This window comes from Myxine glutinosa, chromosome 11, assembly GCF_964187855.1.
Source record: "Myxine glutinosa chromosome 11, kmMyxGlut1.1, whole genome shotgun sequence".
Lineage (NCBI taxonomy): Eukaryota > Metazoa > Chordata > Myxini > Myxiniformes > Myxinidae > Myxine > Myxine glutinosa.
In genome coordinates this window covers 26,456,012-26,474,637 of record NC_136271.1, presented here as the reverse complement: position 1 = coordinate 26,474,637, position 18,626 = coordinate 26,456,012, and the positions used below count along the sequence as shown (strand labels likewise).

Here is an 18,626-nt window from a genome sequence, read left to right as displayed (position 1 = left end):
TCCAATAATGGCCCCACCAGGATTTATAGGAGAGAACGTGAGAAGAGGAATGTTGACGTTTTTATTGAGAAAAGCACAAGTTCCCGTCCCCTTCCCGAGCAGCATTTTACTGTGACGCTTTATCGGAATACGTTCCACAACGCAAACACCACATATTTTCCTCATTTTCATCAAGGTTACATTTGTATCTGTGAAATATCATGTTGTCAGTGAAAACATAAATGAATTCATTTTAACAATGAGTGGTTGACATTTAATTTGAGGCTTGTACCACTTTACTTGTAAAATCAAGTCCAGTGATAGTTTGTGATCGTGCTGGCATACCTGCTGCTTTCTTTACCTGCATCACCTTCGTTCACACCTAGTTTTTCCATCACCGTTGTTGTGACTTGTTAGTTTAGGCCTCTACATCTGAGAAACGTCTCTTCCAAACTTAGCTGCATGCTTCATTTTATTCATTTGCAATCGCCCCATCATTTGAAATGCAGCGAATATGGAGCAGACCCCAAAAAATGCATTGATCATCATCCTGAGATATCCTGCACTGGAACGTGTCGCACGTTCGTTTATTAATTTTCCTTCTTGTACAGTTGTGTGCACGAGTCTCCCGAGGCCGTTTCATTGGCTAGAGAATACAATCCAGGACCGGTCGCCACTCCAAAGCAGGATACTCAAACTAGAGTGCAGAAATTTGTCATTTGTTTCGAGTGCCGTGAAGCTGGAATGTGTGAAAACGTTTTGCTACCTCGGAGACATGCTGAATGGAGAAGGTGGATCAGACTCGGCAACGGTTGCTCGAGTGAGATGTGCATGGAAGAAGTTTCGGGAACTGAGTGGCGTGCTGACGAGGAAGGGAGTGTCGTTGAAGCTGAAGGGAAAGGTGTATGCTGCATGTGTGAGAAGTGTTATGATGTATGGGAGCGAGACATGGGTCATGAACGTAGAGCAGCAACGAAGGCTGGAAAGGGTGGAAATGCGAATGGTTCGACGGATGTGCGGAGTGTCGTTGAGAGAGAGGAAGACAAATGATGAATTGCGAAAGATGATGAGAATAGAGCCTGTGGTGGATGCTGTGAAGAGGAGCAGGTTGAGATGGTTTGGTCATGTGTTGAGGAAGGATGAAAGTGACTGGTTGAGAAGAGTGATGGAAATGAATGTAGAAGGAAGTAGAAGACGGGGAAGACCGAGAAAGACTTGGCTGAAGATGGTGGAAGAAGAAATGCGGGCAAGGGGGTTAACAAGGAGAGATGCAGAAAATAGGGCAAAATGGAGAAGATTGTCATGGGAACCGCAAGGCTAACCCCCGCTCTAGCAGAGAAAATGGCCTTAAAATGCATGTTGTTGTTGTTGTTGTTGTGTTTCGAGTGCCGGTGATGACTCCACTGCTCTTCGCGAAGGACACCATGTGATCTCTAACGTCCATCCGTTGATTGTTTGTGAAATAAATGTCAGCTCTTTCACGAGCCTCGATTCAGTATCCAAAAAAAACAAAAAAAAAAAATCCCTGGAATGTCGCACGCATTTTTGGCTCGGCCTGCCTGAGAAACACCAGGGTGACGGTTTATAGCTCAGCCGATATTTGAACGCTGGCTTCATAGCTCACATGCGAGTGTACATACCTCTCAGATATCCTGCCAGCCCCCTGTAATCTATAGAATCGATATTTCGATCTTTAAAAGGTCAATTCAGAAGATTATGTTTCATTTTCATTTAATGCTCTCCCGTTCCTGGTTCCTTGTCTGCGCATGTAATTTCCCCACATACGTCAATTAAATAATTGATTCATCCCATTTGAGATGTCCTCTGTATTTTGTACCACGCGAGTGCCACTAAACACTTCGTCTGCATTGTTCCTGAAATATTTTGTGCTTCCAGGTGTTGGACACAAAAGATTTGCAGATAAAGACGGTGACTGCCTGCGATGGGCCCGCAAGCTTTTCACTGAGACCTGCACATCCAGCCCTCGGTTCAGCTCTGGAAATAACTTTGTCACCTGCTTTGAACAGGTGAATTGAGCATGTTTTGCCGTACCACCCTACTGCTCCTCAACAATGAATGAGACTCGATTGTGAAGGTGGAATGTAACAGATGGAAGTTGCTCAATAATTGTCACTTTGTGATCTAAGGCTAATGGAGGAGCTTGAAGAAGTATCTAAGCCCAAGACAATTATTATACATTCACATGGAATTGTAAGGACGTTGAGAGAATGATGATCGACAGTGCATGGGATTTGAAGATCTGCATCCCAGCATTGCTGACGATGTGCTCAGATGGGAACACCGAACAGACAAACATTTACTTTACTGTTTCTGTCCTGCACAATGATGCCGATACCCCTCACTGCTATTGATTGTTAGATGAAGATGTTCGCTCATTATGCCCACCTGCATTCATTTGACCCTCATTCTTTGAATTGTGGAATTTCTCCATTATCTCATTGTCCTTACTTTGAACCGCATTTCAAATGCATTCATCCACGCACATTCACAATCTCCTCCTCATGCATTCATCCACGCACATTCACAATCTCCTCCTCATGCATTCATCCACGCACATTCACAATCTCCTCCTCATGCATTCATCCACGCACATTCACAATCTCCTCCTCATGCATTCATCCACGCACATTCACAATCTCTTCCTCATGCATTCATCCACGCACATTCACAATCTCCTCCTCATGCATTCATCCACGCACATTCACAATCTCCTCCTCATGCATTCATCCACGCACATTCACAATCTCCTCCTCATGCATTCATCCACGCACATTCACAATCTCTTCCTCATGCATTCTTTCCCATTCTGTTCCTTTCTGGGCCAATCGAAGATTTTTCAAGTATATTGGTTGGTCTTGTGCGTTATTTTGTCAGTCTGTCTCCTTTTGTCTGTCTGTCCTTTTGTCTGTCTGTCCTTTTGTCTGTCTGTCCTTTTGTCTGTCTGTCCTTTTGTCTGTCTGTCCTTTTGTCTGTCTGTCCTTTTGTCTGTCTGTCCTTTTGTCTGTCTGTCCTTTTGTCTGTCTGTCCTTTTGTCTGTCTGTCCTTTTGTCTGTCTGTCCTGTTGTCTGTCTGTCCTGTTGTCTGTCTGTCCTGTTGTCTGTCTGTCCTGTTGTCTGTCTGTCCTGTTGTCTGTCTGTCCTGTTGTCTGTCTGTCCTGTTGTCTGTCTGTCCTGTTGTCTGTCTGTCCTGTTGTCTGTCTGTCCTGTTGTCTGTCTGTCCTGTTGTCTGTCTGTCCTGTTGTCTGTCTGTCCTGTTGTCTGTCTGTCCTGTTGTCTGTCTGTCCTGTTGTCTGTCTGTCCTGTTGTCTGTCTGTCCTTTTGTCTGTCTGTCCTTTTGTCTGTCTGTCCTTTTGTCTGTCTGTCCTTTTGTCTGTCTGTCCTTTTGTCTGTCTGTCCTTTTGTCTGTCTGTCCTTTTGTCTGTCTGTCCTTTTGTCTGTCTGTCCTTTTGTCTGTCTGTCCTTTTGTCTGTCTGTCCTTTTGTCTGTCTGTCCTTTTGTCTGTCTGTCCTTTTGTCTGTCTGTCCTTTTGTCTGTCTGTCCTTTTGTCTGTCTGTCCTTTTGTCTGTCTGTCCTTTTGTCTGTCTGTCCTTTTGTCTGTCTGTCCTTTTGTCTGTCTGTCCTTTTGTCTGTCTGTGTCCTGTTGTCTGTCTGTGTCCTGTTGTCTGTCTGTGTCCTGTTGTCTGTCTGTGTCCTGTTGTCTGTCTGTGTCCTGTTGTCTGTCTGTCCTGTTGTCTGTCTGTCCTGTTGTCTGTCTGTCCGTTTGTCTGTCAATCGCAAACAGGTCACAATTTTAAACCAATCTTCACGAAACTTCACCAGATGGTAGAGCTGGTCATAAGGAAGAAGCATATTGATTTTGAGGTCAAAGGTCATCTTGAAGTCGAATTTCTAAAATTGTCATTTTTCATCTGATTGGCTTGAAACTTGAACAGCATTTGTATATTGAATCATTAATTTGGGAAACCAACTATTTTTGAGGTCAAAAGGTCAAAGGTCAACTCAAGGTCAAACTTCCAAAATCATCTATTTTCATCTGAAAAATCATCTATTTTCATCCGATTGACTTGAAAATTAAAGACAAATTGCATTGTACATCATGGAATTGGAAAAGCAACTATTTTTGGGGTCAAAAGGTCAAAGGGCAACTCAAGGTCACACTTCTGATATCAATTTTCATCTGAAAAATCATCAATTTTAATCTGACTGACTCGAGCTTTGATTAAGATTGTCAATTTTAATCTTGATGCAATAGACAATTTGATGTATCCAGGCAACTTTTTTTTTATTTTGGGGAGGGGTGGATTTTGCAAGTATTGTGTTCTGCATGATGTCTTCGTGTTTTTGTGTTATTCCTTCTTTACTCCTATGCATGTCCACCTTCGCACCCCATACCCTCTGGTAGTTTATAGGAGGGGGTTGGGGTTGTGGGGGAGGGGAGGGGAGGGGGTTGTCCCCCAAAATAGGTTTTATGTTTGTTTGTTTGTTTAAAGTCTTATGATTACGTTAGTATGATTGTACATGCTGCCCTGTCTTTTAGCAACCATAGAAATTGGTTAAAAATGCAATGGTACAGTTTAAAATACCTTCAGTCAATGTAGTGTACTGTTTATTCTACCAGGTGAGTGCCCAGGGTTATTGCCCCGATGCTTGTTTAACTCCTCCATGCACCTCCATCCTTTTAAGTATCAAAAAAATACAAAATCCCCAGAAGTTTACCAATGCTCACATTGTCATAGTGGCCATTTTGGCCGAGCCTTAACTTTCAATTTATCTTCCAAAAGCCTTGGTACACTGACAATTTCAAGTTTCATGTATTTGCATGGAAATCTCGGTGTGGGAGAAGGCCTTTGGACTCATCATGCTTATTCTGTATCCACATTCCATTAATGTGATCTATGAATTTGCTTGTCTTTCATGGACTAACCCAATCTTTATCCATTAACTTGATGTAACTTCGCATCCGTATCCCATTCGTGATAAAGCTGCTGATCTGATTTAATTTCTTGGTTCATGACCCAAAGGCATTCAAAACAGTTGACTTTACGCCAGCATGTAAAGGACTCTGTGCTCCCACAATGCAATGCTTTCAGTTTCAAAGACACTTTTCAACACTTTAACATGGGGACTGAAAATTCGTTTATCGGCTTCTAACTGGACGAAATCGGCTGCAAATTTCAGAAGTAAATGTTTTGTATGTCGAGGTAATATGTTCCAAATTTCAGCAACGTCCGTTTCTGCATTCTTGCGTTTTATTAAGAAAGCCTTTGAATTCATGTTGGTGTCTGTCTGTCTGTCCACCAAAAATGTGTTGGCGCTCATATCTCAAAGCCTATACATTAAAACCAGCTGAAACTTGGAATGTATATCAGCCAATATGTCTAATAATGGCTTTCAAAACAAATTCCACCGAAGTGCCATAGTTTTTGCTTTAAAATTAAATTATATATTGGTACGGTCCGCGGATTAGATGTTATTTTTTACCGAGCGGTGGTGTAACCGCGGCCGAACAGTTGTTCCCCGACTAAACCCGATTCACCCAAACGTTGGCCGTATCGCGCCACAGATACTCAATCTGGAAAACTCTAAAGCGACCGAATGCAAAGAGGAAGAAGAAGACGTACAGAAGAGTAACGGGGTTTATTATGTACACATACACAAGCATGTCTAACAGGCTTACTTAATACTCAGGACAGAACAAATGAAGACACAGACTCACGCGGGGAATTGCAGAGTGGATTGACTGGAGGGAGAGGAAAGTCCACTGGGTCCGGCAGCACGATCCGCACGTTCTGCAGCCGCCGTTCCTTCGCGGCCCTGCTCCGAACTGCCGTCCAGGCCCCTAAGCGGCTGGCGAGTGTTGTTGCTGCTGCTGCTGTAGACGCTGCCGCTGGCGAGCAAGGTGACGAATCGCAGGCTTTTGCGCTTCCCTGGATGACCTCTGCTGTTGGACCTCACAACTCAGCTCTGCTCTGACGACCCAGCTCTTTCCTTTGCACCTCACCACGCAGCTCAGCTCAGCCTTGGACCTTTTTGCAACTCTCCTGGACTCATCTGCTTGTCTCCTTTTGGGAGCGTCCCCACGGCGGGTTATATAGGTCCCGCCCTTCACCCTTTGCGAACCTCCCCCAAGCATTCTCTCTCCGCCCTCTCAAGCCAAACCCCTCGTTCTGGGTTGGATGAGCGGGGCCGACTTACTCCTCCCCTCTATGACGAGGTGGACACCCGCCTTTCTTCCCCAACCCTGCCTCGTGGTCAATGGCGGCTTTGGAGGGGATGTAATTGCCAAATTGAGGCTTGGCCATTACGAAAGGGGAAATGGAGGTTTTTGGGAATGGGAATGAAGGGAATCTATCTCTTTTACTCGGTGCAATGGAGTGTCATTTTAATGGAAGACAAGGCCTTACTCTAAAACACATAATAAGATATAAGCTACTGAACAAGGGTTTTATCGGGTCCTGCAATGTGGTGTTTCATGGAATAACTACCGAGACGCCCTTTTTACCTTTACACAACTCCGGAGGCAGGAGGCGCAGAATAAACAATAATAATAATAAAGCACACAATTTTCTATAGTTTGCCACATGGCACATACCATATAAAGGGGCATTTTCTATGCCCCTGGCATTTTCCCCAATTTACATAATTTGTGTGTAGCCACAAAATAAACTATCTCTTTGGAACTGCAAGATGCTCTATAGTCTATATGTTTACAACAAATTACAATGTGGTTAAATTAATATCACGTCTTAATGTCTCTACTTTTTAGTCCCAAGTGTTGTTGCAGCATAAACTGCAGTGATAATGATTCCAAGGATGTGGCATTGTGGCATGGATATGACAGGCCAACTGTCTTTTTCTCCTTGGGCTATATGATCCATTGTATTTCCTTGAATAGATAAAGCAAAGGAAATGTTTAATCTTCCTCTGCGCACAATCTCCATTTTTTTTTTTTTTTTTCCAGGGAAAAAGCCAATATCTTCATTAATTATATTCCCGGTGTGTACCCCGGTTTAGAATAGGTATACCATATCCCTGCGTGTCGTAAGAGGCGACTAAAAAGGTTGGCGTCCGGAAAGGCATTCGGCCATAAAAATTGCCTCAAAAAGGGAACCATTACAATTACGTTTGGGCAGGGTACAGCCCGAAGTACCCCGTGGGGGACCCCACTCCCTCTCGTCAAAACTCAAGGTGGGGAACCCGATCGAAGCAAGGATGGAAATCACTCCATTTATGACGATGAAACGTCTGATGCCCCACGTGGAGATCGCTTTCTGAGGTTTGGGACATGGAATGTAGGGAAAATAACAGGGAGATCAGGAGAAGTGGTGGAAGTATTGGTCAGAAGAAGAGTGGATATATGTTGTGTGCAGGAGACGAGATGGAAGGGAAGTGGTGTGAGAATGGTGAAGGGTAGGCAGGGACAGAAATACAAGTTTGTGTGGCAAGGGTGCCCGGAGGGCGTGAATGGTGTTGTTGTCCTGTTTTCTGAGGAGTTTGTAGACATTTGACTACCTGATGGTGCGTCGGCGAGATAGGGGGGACCTCCAGGACACAAAGGTGATCCCAGGGGAGGAGGCTGTTTCACAGCTCCACTTGGTTGTCTGAGACACAAGGGTGAAAGTTGCGAGGAGAGCACGGCGGGTGAAGTACCAACTGAGAATGAAGGTGTGGAGGTTGAAAGAGGTGACAGTGAGGGAGGCATTAAAAGAGAGGGTGAGTATTTTAGAGGATGATGTGGTTGAGCTTGAAAGTGGTTGGATGTCAATGAAAGATAGTCTGTTGGGAGCCGTTGGTGAGGTATGTGGAAGGACAAAAGGACCGCCTAGGCTCTCGGAAACATGGTGGTGGGATGATGAAGTTGGACAGAGGATTGAACAGAAGAGGAAGAAGTTCAAGGAGTGACAGAAGGCGAAAGGTACGGGGGCAGAAGAGGCAGAGCACGAAAGTTATAAGGCAGCCAAGAAGGCTGCAAAGAAAGAGGTAGCAAAGGCGCAGGAGGCATATCGGAAAATGTTCGGAGAACGTTTGGATTCGGAAGAGGGTCAGAGAGCGGTATTCAGGATTGCAAAGCAGATAGCAAAAGAGAGGTGTGATGTGATGGGGGTGAGTTGCTTGAAGGATGAAGTGGGACAAATCGTTGTGGACCCAGATGGAATTAAAGGAAGATGGAAGAGATATATGGAAATGCTGTTGAATGCAGAGAATGAATGGGATGGCAACATCGAGAGTAACCCAGTTTTAGGACCGGCAGAGAAGATAACTGAGAAGGAAGTTGAGGAAGCGATAAAAGCAATGAAGAGTAGAAAAGCGGGAGGGGCGACGGGAGTTGTGGGAGATATGTTGAAGGCAGCGGGGAGTTGGGGTGTGAAGAGAATGACAGAGATCTGTAATCTGATGGTGAAAGAAAGCCGCATTCCAGTGGATTGGGAACTGAGTACCCTTGTCCCTCTATACAAGGGGAAAGGTGACCCTCTGGAGTGTGGCTCGTACCGAGCGATAAAGTTATTGGAGCATGGAATGAAGGTATTGGAAAGGGTGTTGGAGAGGAGGACAAGGAAGAAGGCGAAGATCGACGAAATGCAGTTTGGATTTATGCCAAGAAGAGGAACGACAGACGCGCTTTTCATTGTGAGGCAGTTGCAGGAGAAGTACATGGAGAAGAGGAAGAAGTTGTTTCTTGGGTTTGTTGATCTGGAGAAAGCATTCGGTAGGGTTCCACACGAAGTAGTGACATTGGCATTGAGGAAGTTACGAGTGGAGGAATGGTTGATCAGAGTAGTGATGGCAATGTACGAGAGAGCGCGCACAGCTGTAAGGATGAAGGATGGGAACAGTGGTGAGTTTGAGGTGAAGGTGGGAGTGCATCAGGGTTCAGTACTAAGTATACTATTATTTGTAGCTGTGATTGAGGTGCTGGCTCGGAATGTAAAGGAGGGTTTACCGTGGGAGTTGTTGTATGCAGATGATCTGGTGTTGATTGGGGAGAGTATGGATGGACTGAAGGAGAAGATTAACAAGTGTAAGGAATGTATGGAGGCAAAAGATCTGAAGGTGAATATCGGAAAGACAAAGGTGATGGCAAGTGGTAAAGCATGTGGTGAGGTGGAAAGAACTGGGAAGTGGCTGTGTGCAGGAAGGGTGTCAGAGTGAACTCCATTCAATGTACAATGTGCGCTGAGTGGTTTCATAAAAAATGTAGTGGTCTGAGTGGGTCGTTAACCAGTGTGGCAGCTACATTCAAATGTAAGGTATGCACAGAGGGAGCTGCAGATGGAGGAAATGTTGAGTTGGATCTTGGAGACGTCATGAAGCTGGAAGGTGTGAAAACATTTTGCTACCTAGGAGCCATGCTGAATGGAGAAGGTGGATCAGACTCTGCAACGGTTGCTAGAGTGAGATGTGCATGGAAGAAGTTTCGTGAACTGAGTGGCGTGCTGACGAGGAGGGGAGTGTCGTTGAAGCTGAAGGGAAAGATGTAGGCTGCATGTGTGAGAAATGTTATGATTTATGGGAGCGAGCCATGGGTAATGAACGTAGAGCAGCAACGAAGGCTGGAAAGGGAGGAAATGCGAATGGTTCAGTGGATGTGCGGAGTATCGTTGAGAGAGATTAAGACAAATGATGAATTGCGAAAGTTGATGGGAATAGAGCTTGTGATGGATGCTGTGAAGAGAAACAGGTTGAGATTGTTTGGCCATGTTTTGAGGAAGGATGAAAGTGACTGGTTGAGAAGTGATGGAAATGAATGTAGAAGGCAGTAGAGGACGGGGAAGGCTGAGAAAGACTTGGCTGAAGGTGGTGGAAGAAGAAATGTGGGCAGGGGAGTTAACAAGGAGAGATGCACAAATTAACAAGAAAATCCAGCAAAATGGTGAAGATTGTCATGGGGCCCGCAAGTCTAACCCCTGCTCTAGCAGGGAAAATGGCCTTAAAATGCCTGTTGTTGTTGTTGTTGTATCAATTATATTGTAGACTCCTTTCGACGTACCGTAGCTCTTTTCCATATCACGATGATGAACATTAATTTGAAAAGATGTGTACCCAAGAAAATGCAAGAAAAAGATAGAAACAGATTTTATCATCTGAGCCTTTTAACACAGCACTCAACTTGGCCAATCAAAGCATATCTCCATTAAAATTAGTCACTCGTTTCTTTGAAGTCATTTTTTTTTGTTCAGTCCAATATAAGCTTTCATGTAGAAATCCTTAACACAGTCGTCCTCCTTGGGAGGAGATGCATGACTGTCATTTTCCTGATGATGGCGTACTAATGCCACGGAGCTCCATCCGCACTCACTAAACCCCAAGCAAACAACACATGGCTAGTTTATGCTACAACCACGAGAGGTGGGCGTGAGGTCAAGTCGAATGGATAAAGGTTATTCTGATTTATCTGACAACCATGATCTTTTATCCCCTCGTTAATCCCACCCAAATCCCTCCTCCTTCCAATTTTCCACTTTTCCCTCCTTGGATGCATCCTCTGTATCTATGTTTTCCAACCCACACATGCATGTTTTGCATCCTGTTTTATGACATTACTGTCTTTTAAACTTGAAATTCATCCACAATCGAGAAGTAAATGAACGTTTGTGTGATTTGGTCATGACAGTACTGCTCGTTGGCAAAAATATTGTGGTGGTCTTTAGATGTGAGAAAGTAGCTTCTTTCCCTTCCTTCCCCCTGTTAGACGTTATGGAGGGATGGGGTGGGGGACAGATGAGAGTGGTAGGTATTATATACTGTGATATCATTTCTTTTGACCATAGAATATATGTCTTCTATAATTAGGTCTCCAGAGGTTGCTTTGTGTTTTCTAGATATCCTGGGGGAATAGAATGGGAGATGTTTGTGAATCTGCATTCATTACCTAAGGTGTGTGCTAAAAATAATCAGAAAGATGGAACACTGAGCATTAAAAGGCGAATCATTTATTTCTGAAACGTCAGGCACAATAAAGGATTCGTCCTTTAATGCTCAGTGTGCCGATTTTTGAATTTAATATGATTCTTGAGCTGTACGTTTTCCAGCGTATTTATGTATACACACATATACAGTGCATTCAGAAAGTATTCAGACCCCTTCACTTTTTCACGTTTTGTTATGTTGCAGCCTTATGCTGAAATCGTTTAAATTCGTTTTTTCCCTCATCAATCTACACTCAATACCCCATAGTGACAAAGAGAAAACAGGATTTTAGAAAGTTTTGCAAATTTATTAAAAAGAAAAAACTGAAATATCACATTTACATAAGTATTCAGACCTTTTGATATGACACTTGAAATTTAGCTCAGGTGCCTCCCATTTCTCTTGATCATCTTTGAGATGTTTCTCCGCCTTGATTGGAGTCCACCTGTGGTAAATTCAATTGATTGGACATGATTTGGAAAGGCACACACCTGTCTATATAAGGTCTCACAGCTGACAATGCATATCAGAGCAAAAACCAAGCCATGAGGTCGAAGGAACTGCCTGCAGACCTCAGAGACAGGATCGTGTCGAGGCACAGATTTGGGGAAGCCTACAAAAAAATTCTCTGCTGCATTGAAGGTTCCCAAGAGCACAGTGGCCTCCATAATTCTTAAATGGAAGAAGTTTGGAACAACCAGGAATCTTCCTCGAGCTGGCCGCCCGGCCAAACTGAGCAATCGGGGGAGAAGGTCCTTGGTAAGAGAGGTGACCAAGAACCCGATGGTCACTGGCTGAGCTCCAGAGATCCTGTTTGGAGATGGGAGAAACTTTCAGATGGACAACCATCACTGCAACACTCCACCGATCTGGGCTTTATGGCAGATTTGTGGAGTGCTTGATATATTATTATTGTCAGTGTGCAGCGTCAAACCGACAGATCATGGCATTCCATTAACCTGTTGGCCGGCGACGGGCTGGCCATGAAGTCCCCAATGTCATCCTATTTTGCTAAGCTCCTTGCCTTCAGCCTGAGGTCAAGTGTTGAAATGGCGTCAGCCTCTGCTGTCTTCTCCTGGACCCAAGGGACGACACTCTCCTCGAGCTGAGGCCACTTCACCGACTTTCCCTTCAGCGCTGGATGACGGACTCGCCCATGCCGAATTATTTCCCAGTTCCCAAACTCTTTTGCAGACCAGCAGACGGAGAGTTTGAATGCTGCGGTGAATGAATGCGTTTTGTTTTTTTGTTTTTGTATACAAGTCTAGGCTCATGTCAGAGCTAACAAACACATAAAACACAAAAACAGAAACAGAAACACAAATTAAACATAATAAAGGGAGCGGGAGACGAGAGGGGGATAGAGAGGGAAGTACAACAACAGTGAGGAACAGGGATATTGGGAGATCTATAAAAGGGAGAGGGCTGGGGTGGGGTACATGGGATAAACAAGATGGACACTACAAGGAGTTTCAAAACAGAAAACGGAATTTGAAAAAGGTGGATTTGGGGTGTATTAACGGGGGTAGAAAAGATCAAGGTTTTGGAAGGGGGAAGATAAGAGATGGTGGTGAACAGCTGTTTTAAAGACCTGGAGGGAGGAGTGGGATTGAAGAGAGTGTGGGAGTTTATTCCAGAGGTGGGAAAAAAGAGGAATGAAAGAGCCTTGACATTTTGATTGGTAGACCGGATGATACGTGAATATCGGTGGACTTGCTCTTGCTTAGAACAGAATCGAACAAATGTTATTCCCAATCATATTGATTATGGACCCAGTGAGCTGAAGTTAAAATAGAGTGGCTTTTATACTCTAACAGCGGGAAAAGCTGTTCTATTCAAAGATTGGTCTGCGTGTTGTAATCTGCTGACGTAAGGTTGAGAATGAGGCACTCATGAAGCACAAAGCGGCCCTTCTTCAGGGTCATGTGACTGCCCCCATCCTGTTGTCGGATCCACGGAAGTTTGCGCGCAACCTTATGTGAGGTGGGTGTTCTGTAATTAGAATCTAGCTGTTGTCAATAATTCTTCTTTTGATGTGAGACCAGGTGGGCATTCCCGTCAATCATTCTTCACTCCTGTTTGTCAATCAATCAGAATTGACAGGAATGCGATGACATGTCGGGGCATGACAAAAGGGTAAAAATGTGCAACCGAGATCACTTGTACTTACATAGTTTTACATAAGTATGAAAGCGCTAAACGTTCCCTCCTGATATGTGGAATATAGATCTACTGGTGCATGTATGACATTTGGAATATAATTTAAATTCACCATTGATTGTTTTGAAGACTGGTTTTTTTTTTCTTTCTATATCTATGTATTAACTGCACACCCAATTTACAACTTTTTTGCCGATTCAAAAAAGCATGGGTTATACACCGGAAAATACTGGTGTGTGTGTGTGTGTGTGTGTGTGTGTGTGTGTGTGTGTGTGTGTGTGTGTGTGTGTGTGTGTGTGTGTGTGTGTGTGTGTGTGTGTGTGTGTGTGTGTGTGTGTGTGTGTGTGTGTATATATATATATATACAGTATATGTATATATATATTGTTGCGGATCTCCTAACGTCTGCCTTCCCCTTACCAAGGGGGGATGAATCCCCTTGTCTTTTATCGAGCCGACGCGATCCGGAGCTATGACGTTCCTTCCGGACGGCGTTAAATAGGGTTGTAAGCCGAATTCTTATTACCTAATTACTAACACCGCCCAGGAAGCAAGGAAATAACTCCCGCCCGAACCACGGTTTTAGATGGGAATGCCGAGCGGTAGCGAGCCGCGATTCGGGCCGTTAATAGGTACTAAACCCGATCTGAGCAGTTGTAATCGTGCCACGTTTACCCAATGGATAAATCACTAAAACGGTCGAATCAAGAGGAAAAGGAATAACAAGCATTTTATTTACACTTTGTTCAATGAAGAAGAAGAAGCAATGTACAGTGAAGAAGAAGAAGCAGATACACAGGGCAGCCTTATACAGTCTTAACTTATCCCTGGACACGGGCCCGTTCACACTCAGACTCAGACTCACACGGGGGTTGTAGATGGTCAGGCGATGGTCCAAAGGGTCGCATCCATAGCTCGCTCCGGTCCCCGACTCGTACCACAAAGACGATGGTAGGCGGCAGGCAAGCTCTCCGCGTGTCGTTGGCGCGGATCGGACAATTATATGGGGGGATCAGTAAGCTGGGCTAACGGTTACTTCGCGGCTTACGGCCGTGTACGTAATAGAAATACCGGCGCGTTATATGCACTCCCCGCAAGCCCAAAGCCAAATCCTCAATGAGTCCTTGCAATCACTCAGGATAACAGCGCCTCTCCCAACCAGTCTTCAAACAGGGCGATCTCCAATCAGGCCTCTTTTATGCGCCAATCGTGCAAGTCCTCCTCGCAATGCAATGCGCTCCAAACAAGTCCTTATCACGCGAGTCCTTCCCCAATAGCAAGTCCTGTTGCAAAGCCCCTCGCACCTCAGTCCTCTCGATCAAGCGCATCAGTCCTCTTGCACGAGCGCATCAGTTCTTTTCGCACAGTCCTGTGGAAGGGCTTTGCGTGCGCGGTTATATATCGCCGCCCAGCGAACCCTCTCGAATGTGCCAGACGTGCACTTACCACGCCCCTTAGGCCATGCCCACTGAGCCCTGGTTGTTTGTTGGGGTCTTACCGGCTCCGCCCTTGAGGTCTGCTTGACGTGGCCACACCCCCCGACCTCATGCTCCGCCCCTTTTCCAGGCCTTACCTCGTGGCATTTGGCTGGTTTCAGCATCCTAATGCGAGGGGCAATGGGGCGTAGACTGGATGGTGCGCAATGGGGAATGGGGCGCAGACTGGATGGTGCCCAACGATGTCGATTGGAGGGTGGGCTGCAAAATGAACGGGCCCTACTCTTATTTATTTATTTCACACAACGCAGGTATCACTATTGGAAATGGCCTTATCTCACATATACGATGAAATAACTAACGTTCTAAGGTGACCTACGTGTTGCATGTGGACTAACTATGGGGGCAAAACCTTTAACCTTTATTAATCAATATGTACATTTCTCAGAACCGCAACAATATATATATATATATATATATATATATATATATATATATATATATATATGTATGTATATATATACATACATACATACATACATACATACATACATACATACATACATACATACATACATACATACATACATACATATATATATATATATATATATATACATACATACATACATACATACATACATACATACATACATACATAGTCACGTGAAAAAGTAAGTACACTCCATGTAAAGTTTTGACTTTTTCAACATACAGCTATTTAATCTTCATTTCAACAATATTGACAGATAAAGGTGATATAATATAACAAGTATCATGAAACATTTACATTTGGAAGTCAATTGTATAATTTAAATAAACATCAATGCAAATTTCGCATGTGGAAAAAGTAAGTACACCCCTACATTTATCACTACTTCAAATACCTGAAATTAGAATCAGGTGCAACAGCTCAGGTGCAAGTGATTAGAACATCGTCAGAGAGGATCTTGGAGGAACCTGTCTTATTTAAACCTCACATTTAGTTTGGTTTGCTCTTTGTTGTTGAAGTGTGTGGCGTCACCATGCCTAGATCAAAAGAGCTCTCTGAGGCCTTCAGAAAGAAGGTTATAGATGCCTACGAGTCTGGGAAGGGATTTAAAAAGATCTCCAAACAATTTGAAATCAATCATTCGACTGTCCGGAAGATCATCTACAAGTGGAGAAGATTCCAAACAACTGCCAACTTGTTCAGGCCAGGCCGTCCCAGCAAGTTCAGCCCGAGAGCAGACCGCAAGATGCTGAAAGAAGTCTCTAAGAACCACAGAATGTCATCACGGGACATACACCGACAGGTAGCTCTTGCCACTGTTGATGTCAAAGTGCACGAGTCTACCATTAGAAAGAGGCTGCACAAATTTGATCTACATGGGAGGTGTGCCAGGAGGAAAACTTTGCTGTCCAGAAAGAACATCAGGGCAAGACTAAAGTTTGCCAATGAACACCTCGGCAAAGACCAGCACTTCTGGAACAATGTGCCCTGGACAGATGAGTCAAAGGTAGAGCTATTTGGCCACAGTACCAGAAGACATGTTTGGCGAAAACCAAAGACAGCATTTGACCACAAGAACCTGATACCAACTGTAAAGCATGGTGGTGGAAATATTATGGTTTGGGGCAGCTTTGCTGCATCAGGGCCTGGGAAGCTCACCATCATAGAATCCACTATGAATTCTTGATTGTACCAGAGGGTGCTTGAGGATAATGTGAGGCCATATGTCGGAAAGTTGAAGCTCAACCAAAGGTCGACCTTGCGACATGACAATGACCCTAAACATACCAGTAAATCCACCAAGGAATGGCTGAAAAGAAAGAAATGGAGGGTTCTGGAATGGCCAAGTTAAAGCCCGGATCGAAATCCCATCGAGATGTTGTGGGGGGATTTGAAACGAGCTGTGTATGCAAGAAACCCCTCAAACATCGCACAGCTGAAATAATTCTGCATGGAGGAGTGGGCAAAAATTTCTCCCAGTCGATGTCAGAGACTGGTAGACAGTTATATGAAACGCCTACTTGAGGTTGCTTCTGCCAAAGGGGGCAATACCACCTATTAGAGCCAAGGGTGTACTTACTTTTTCCACATGCGAAATTTGCATTCATTTAAATTGTACAATGGATTTCAAAATGTAAATGTTTCATAATATTTGTTATATTATATCACCTTTATCTATCAATATTGAAATGTAGATCAAATAGCTGTATGTTGACCATAACTTTGTGTGTTTAATCCTTTGTGTTTTGTTGAGTTTTGCATACCTGTCATGTTTGTATTGTATAGGCTTATAAAATGAATGAATGAATGATCGTTTTGAATTCCATTTTCCCCGCTAGAGCAGTGGTTAGCCTTGCGGGTCCCATGACAATCATGGTTCCCTGTTTGAGGCAATGTTTTTATGGCCGGATGCCCTTGCTGGCGCCAACCCTTAGTCGCCTCTTACGATGCGCAGGGATACGGTGTACCTATTCTAAACCGGGGTACACACCGGGATCATTCATCCCAGCAAGCTGGTACTCAATTTGCCGACCTCGGAAGGATGACAGGCTGAGTCAACCCCCCTGGTGTTAATTTAGCGATCGACCGGGATTCGAACCCAGGATCCTAGGATCCCAAGCCGGCACCCTAACCGCTAAGCCAACACCAGGCTTATAAAAGCTGATATATTTTATTACCGGCCAGTGACGCACGGGTAGCGATCTTTTTGTGTCAACTTTTGTTGCTTCCGTGAACGTCATCTTTTGGGAGGGAGTGGAGTGGGGAGGGAGGAAAGAGGGGAGTGGAGGGGAGGGGAGTGGAGAAGAGAGTAGGGGAGGGAGGAGAGAAGGGAGGGGGATCCGATGCTAGCTTTTCTTGGGAAGGGTACTTTTCCTAGTTATTCATACCATTGCCTCTTCTGGTGGCCATAAACAAATTTCTAAAAACAAATTTTCACTTTGACATTATGGGGTATTTTGTGTAGATCGGTGATAGAAAAAATCACAATTTAACCCATTTTAAATTCAGGTTGTAACACAACAAAACGTGAAAAAGTCAAGGGGTGTGAATAATTTCTGAAGGTATTGTATGTTCATGAATATAGGGCGATTTGTTCTCGTTATACTTTCCATGTTTATATATTTTTTTACGCACTATCGAATAACCCGCTCTGAGCCTCCCGCCAAGCCGAAGGTTTGATCTGTTCTTGGGCGCCATTTATCCCTGATCCTTGCCGGTCCCTGTTGAGAAAAAGGTTAAGAACCTCTACTCTAAAGGATTTGTAACCAATTTGGTGATTGATGGCAGTCCAAACAAATGCGCAGAGACCCAGTGGATGCAGCGTTGTGCATTTAATCGTACATGAGGAGAAAATCAAAGGAACGCAAACAATTATAATGCAGAGTAACAAGTACACAGTAATCATAATATATCAATCAAGGTGTGTGTATGTTGTTCATTGGGAGGAGAGAGAGAGGAGGCATTGACACCATATTTCACTCCCGGATGGAGTGTATATTGCTAATAAATGGCATGCGCTCCCCAGTGAATGGAATGGACTGTAACCTTAATTATCTAACTTGAGTCCTCAAGCATGCGATAAAGAGGACGAGAGTGGAGAAGACACAATACAATGGCATACATACTTCATGCGGCTCGTTTGGGCACCACAAGTCTCCGGGGGTGGATTGGCATGGGAATTGCAAGAGGCAGGCAGGAAACCCAGGGAATCCCCAGACAAAAGCGCAACAGTTCCCCGAGGTGTGGTAGCTTTACCATGGTCATTCAGGTTGGTGTGGCATGATTCTGGAATGGCGTGATTGCGTGATGCGAGCTTCTCGCGTTCCACCCTCTCGCGTTCATGTGCTCGCCTGTCCATTCCGTATCTCCTTTTTAGCACACTCATGGCTTGGTATTAAATCTGCTTATGCCCCACCGTGTGACATTACTCTGCCTAGGCTGCTCGGCGCTCATTTGCCATTCAGATGTCATCCGAGCTGAAGACCCACCCCTCAGCTTCTCAGCTCGTCCCAACCGTTTGTGTTCTCTGGGCTGGTGCTCCTTCCTCACACCCAGCTCGGCTTCATGCACTTCAAACCAAAGCATTCAGAATCATTGGTATCTCCCGCGATGAAGCTGTTTTGAGGGCCT

General features: G+C 44.4%; 1 protein-coding gene across 2 annotated transcripts in view; it reads left to right on the top strand.

Annotated features, from left to right (window-relative positions):
- The window catches only part of LTA4H (leukotriene A4 hydrolase), a 231,831-nt gene that overhangs the window by 12,671 nt on the left and 200,534 nt on the right, over window positions 1-18,626 (top strand). For both annotated transcript variants that reach the window (XR_013624929.1, XM_078786493.1), the window contains exon 3: window positions 1,876-2,006. Coding sequence is in view for 1 of the 2 variants with exons in the window: in XM_078786493.1 (XP_078642619.1) it covers window positions 1,876-2,006 (131 nt within the window). In the remaining variant the exon portion in view is untranslated. The remainder of the gene's footprint in view (window positions 1-1,875; window positions 2,007-18,626) is intronic.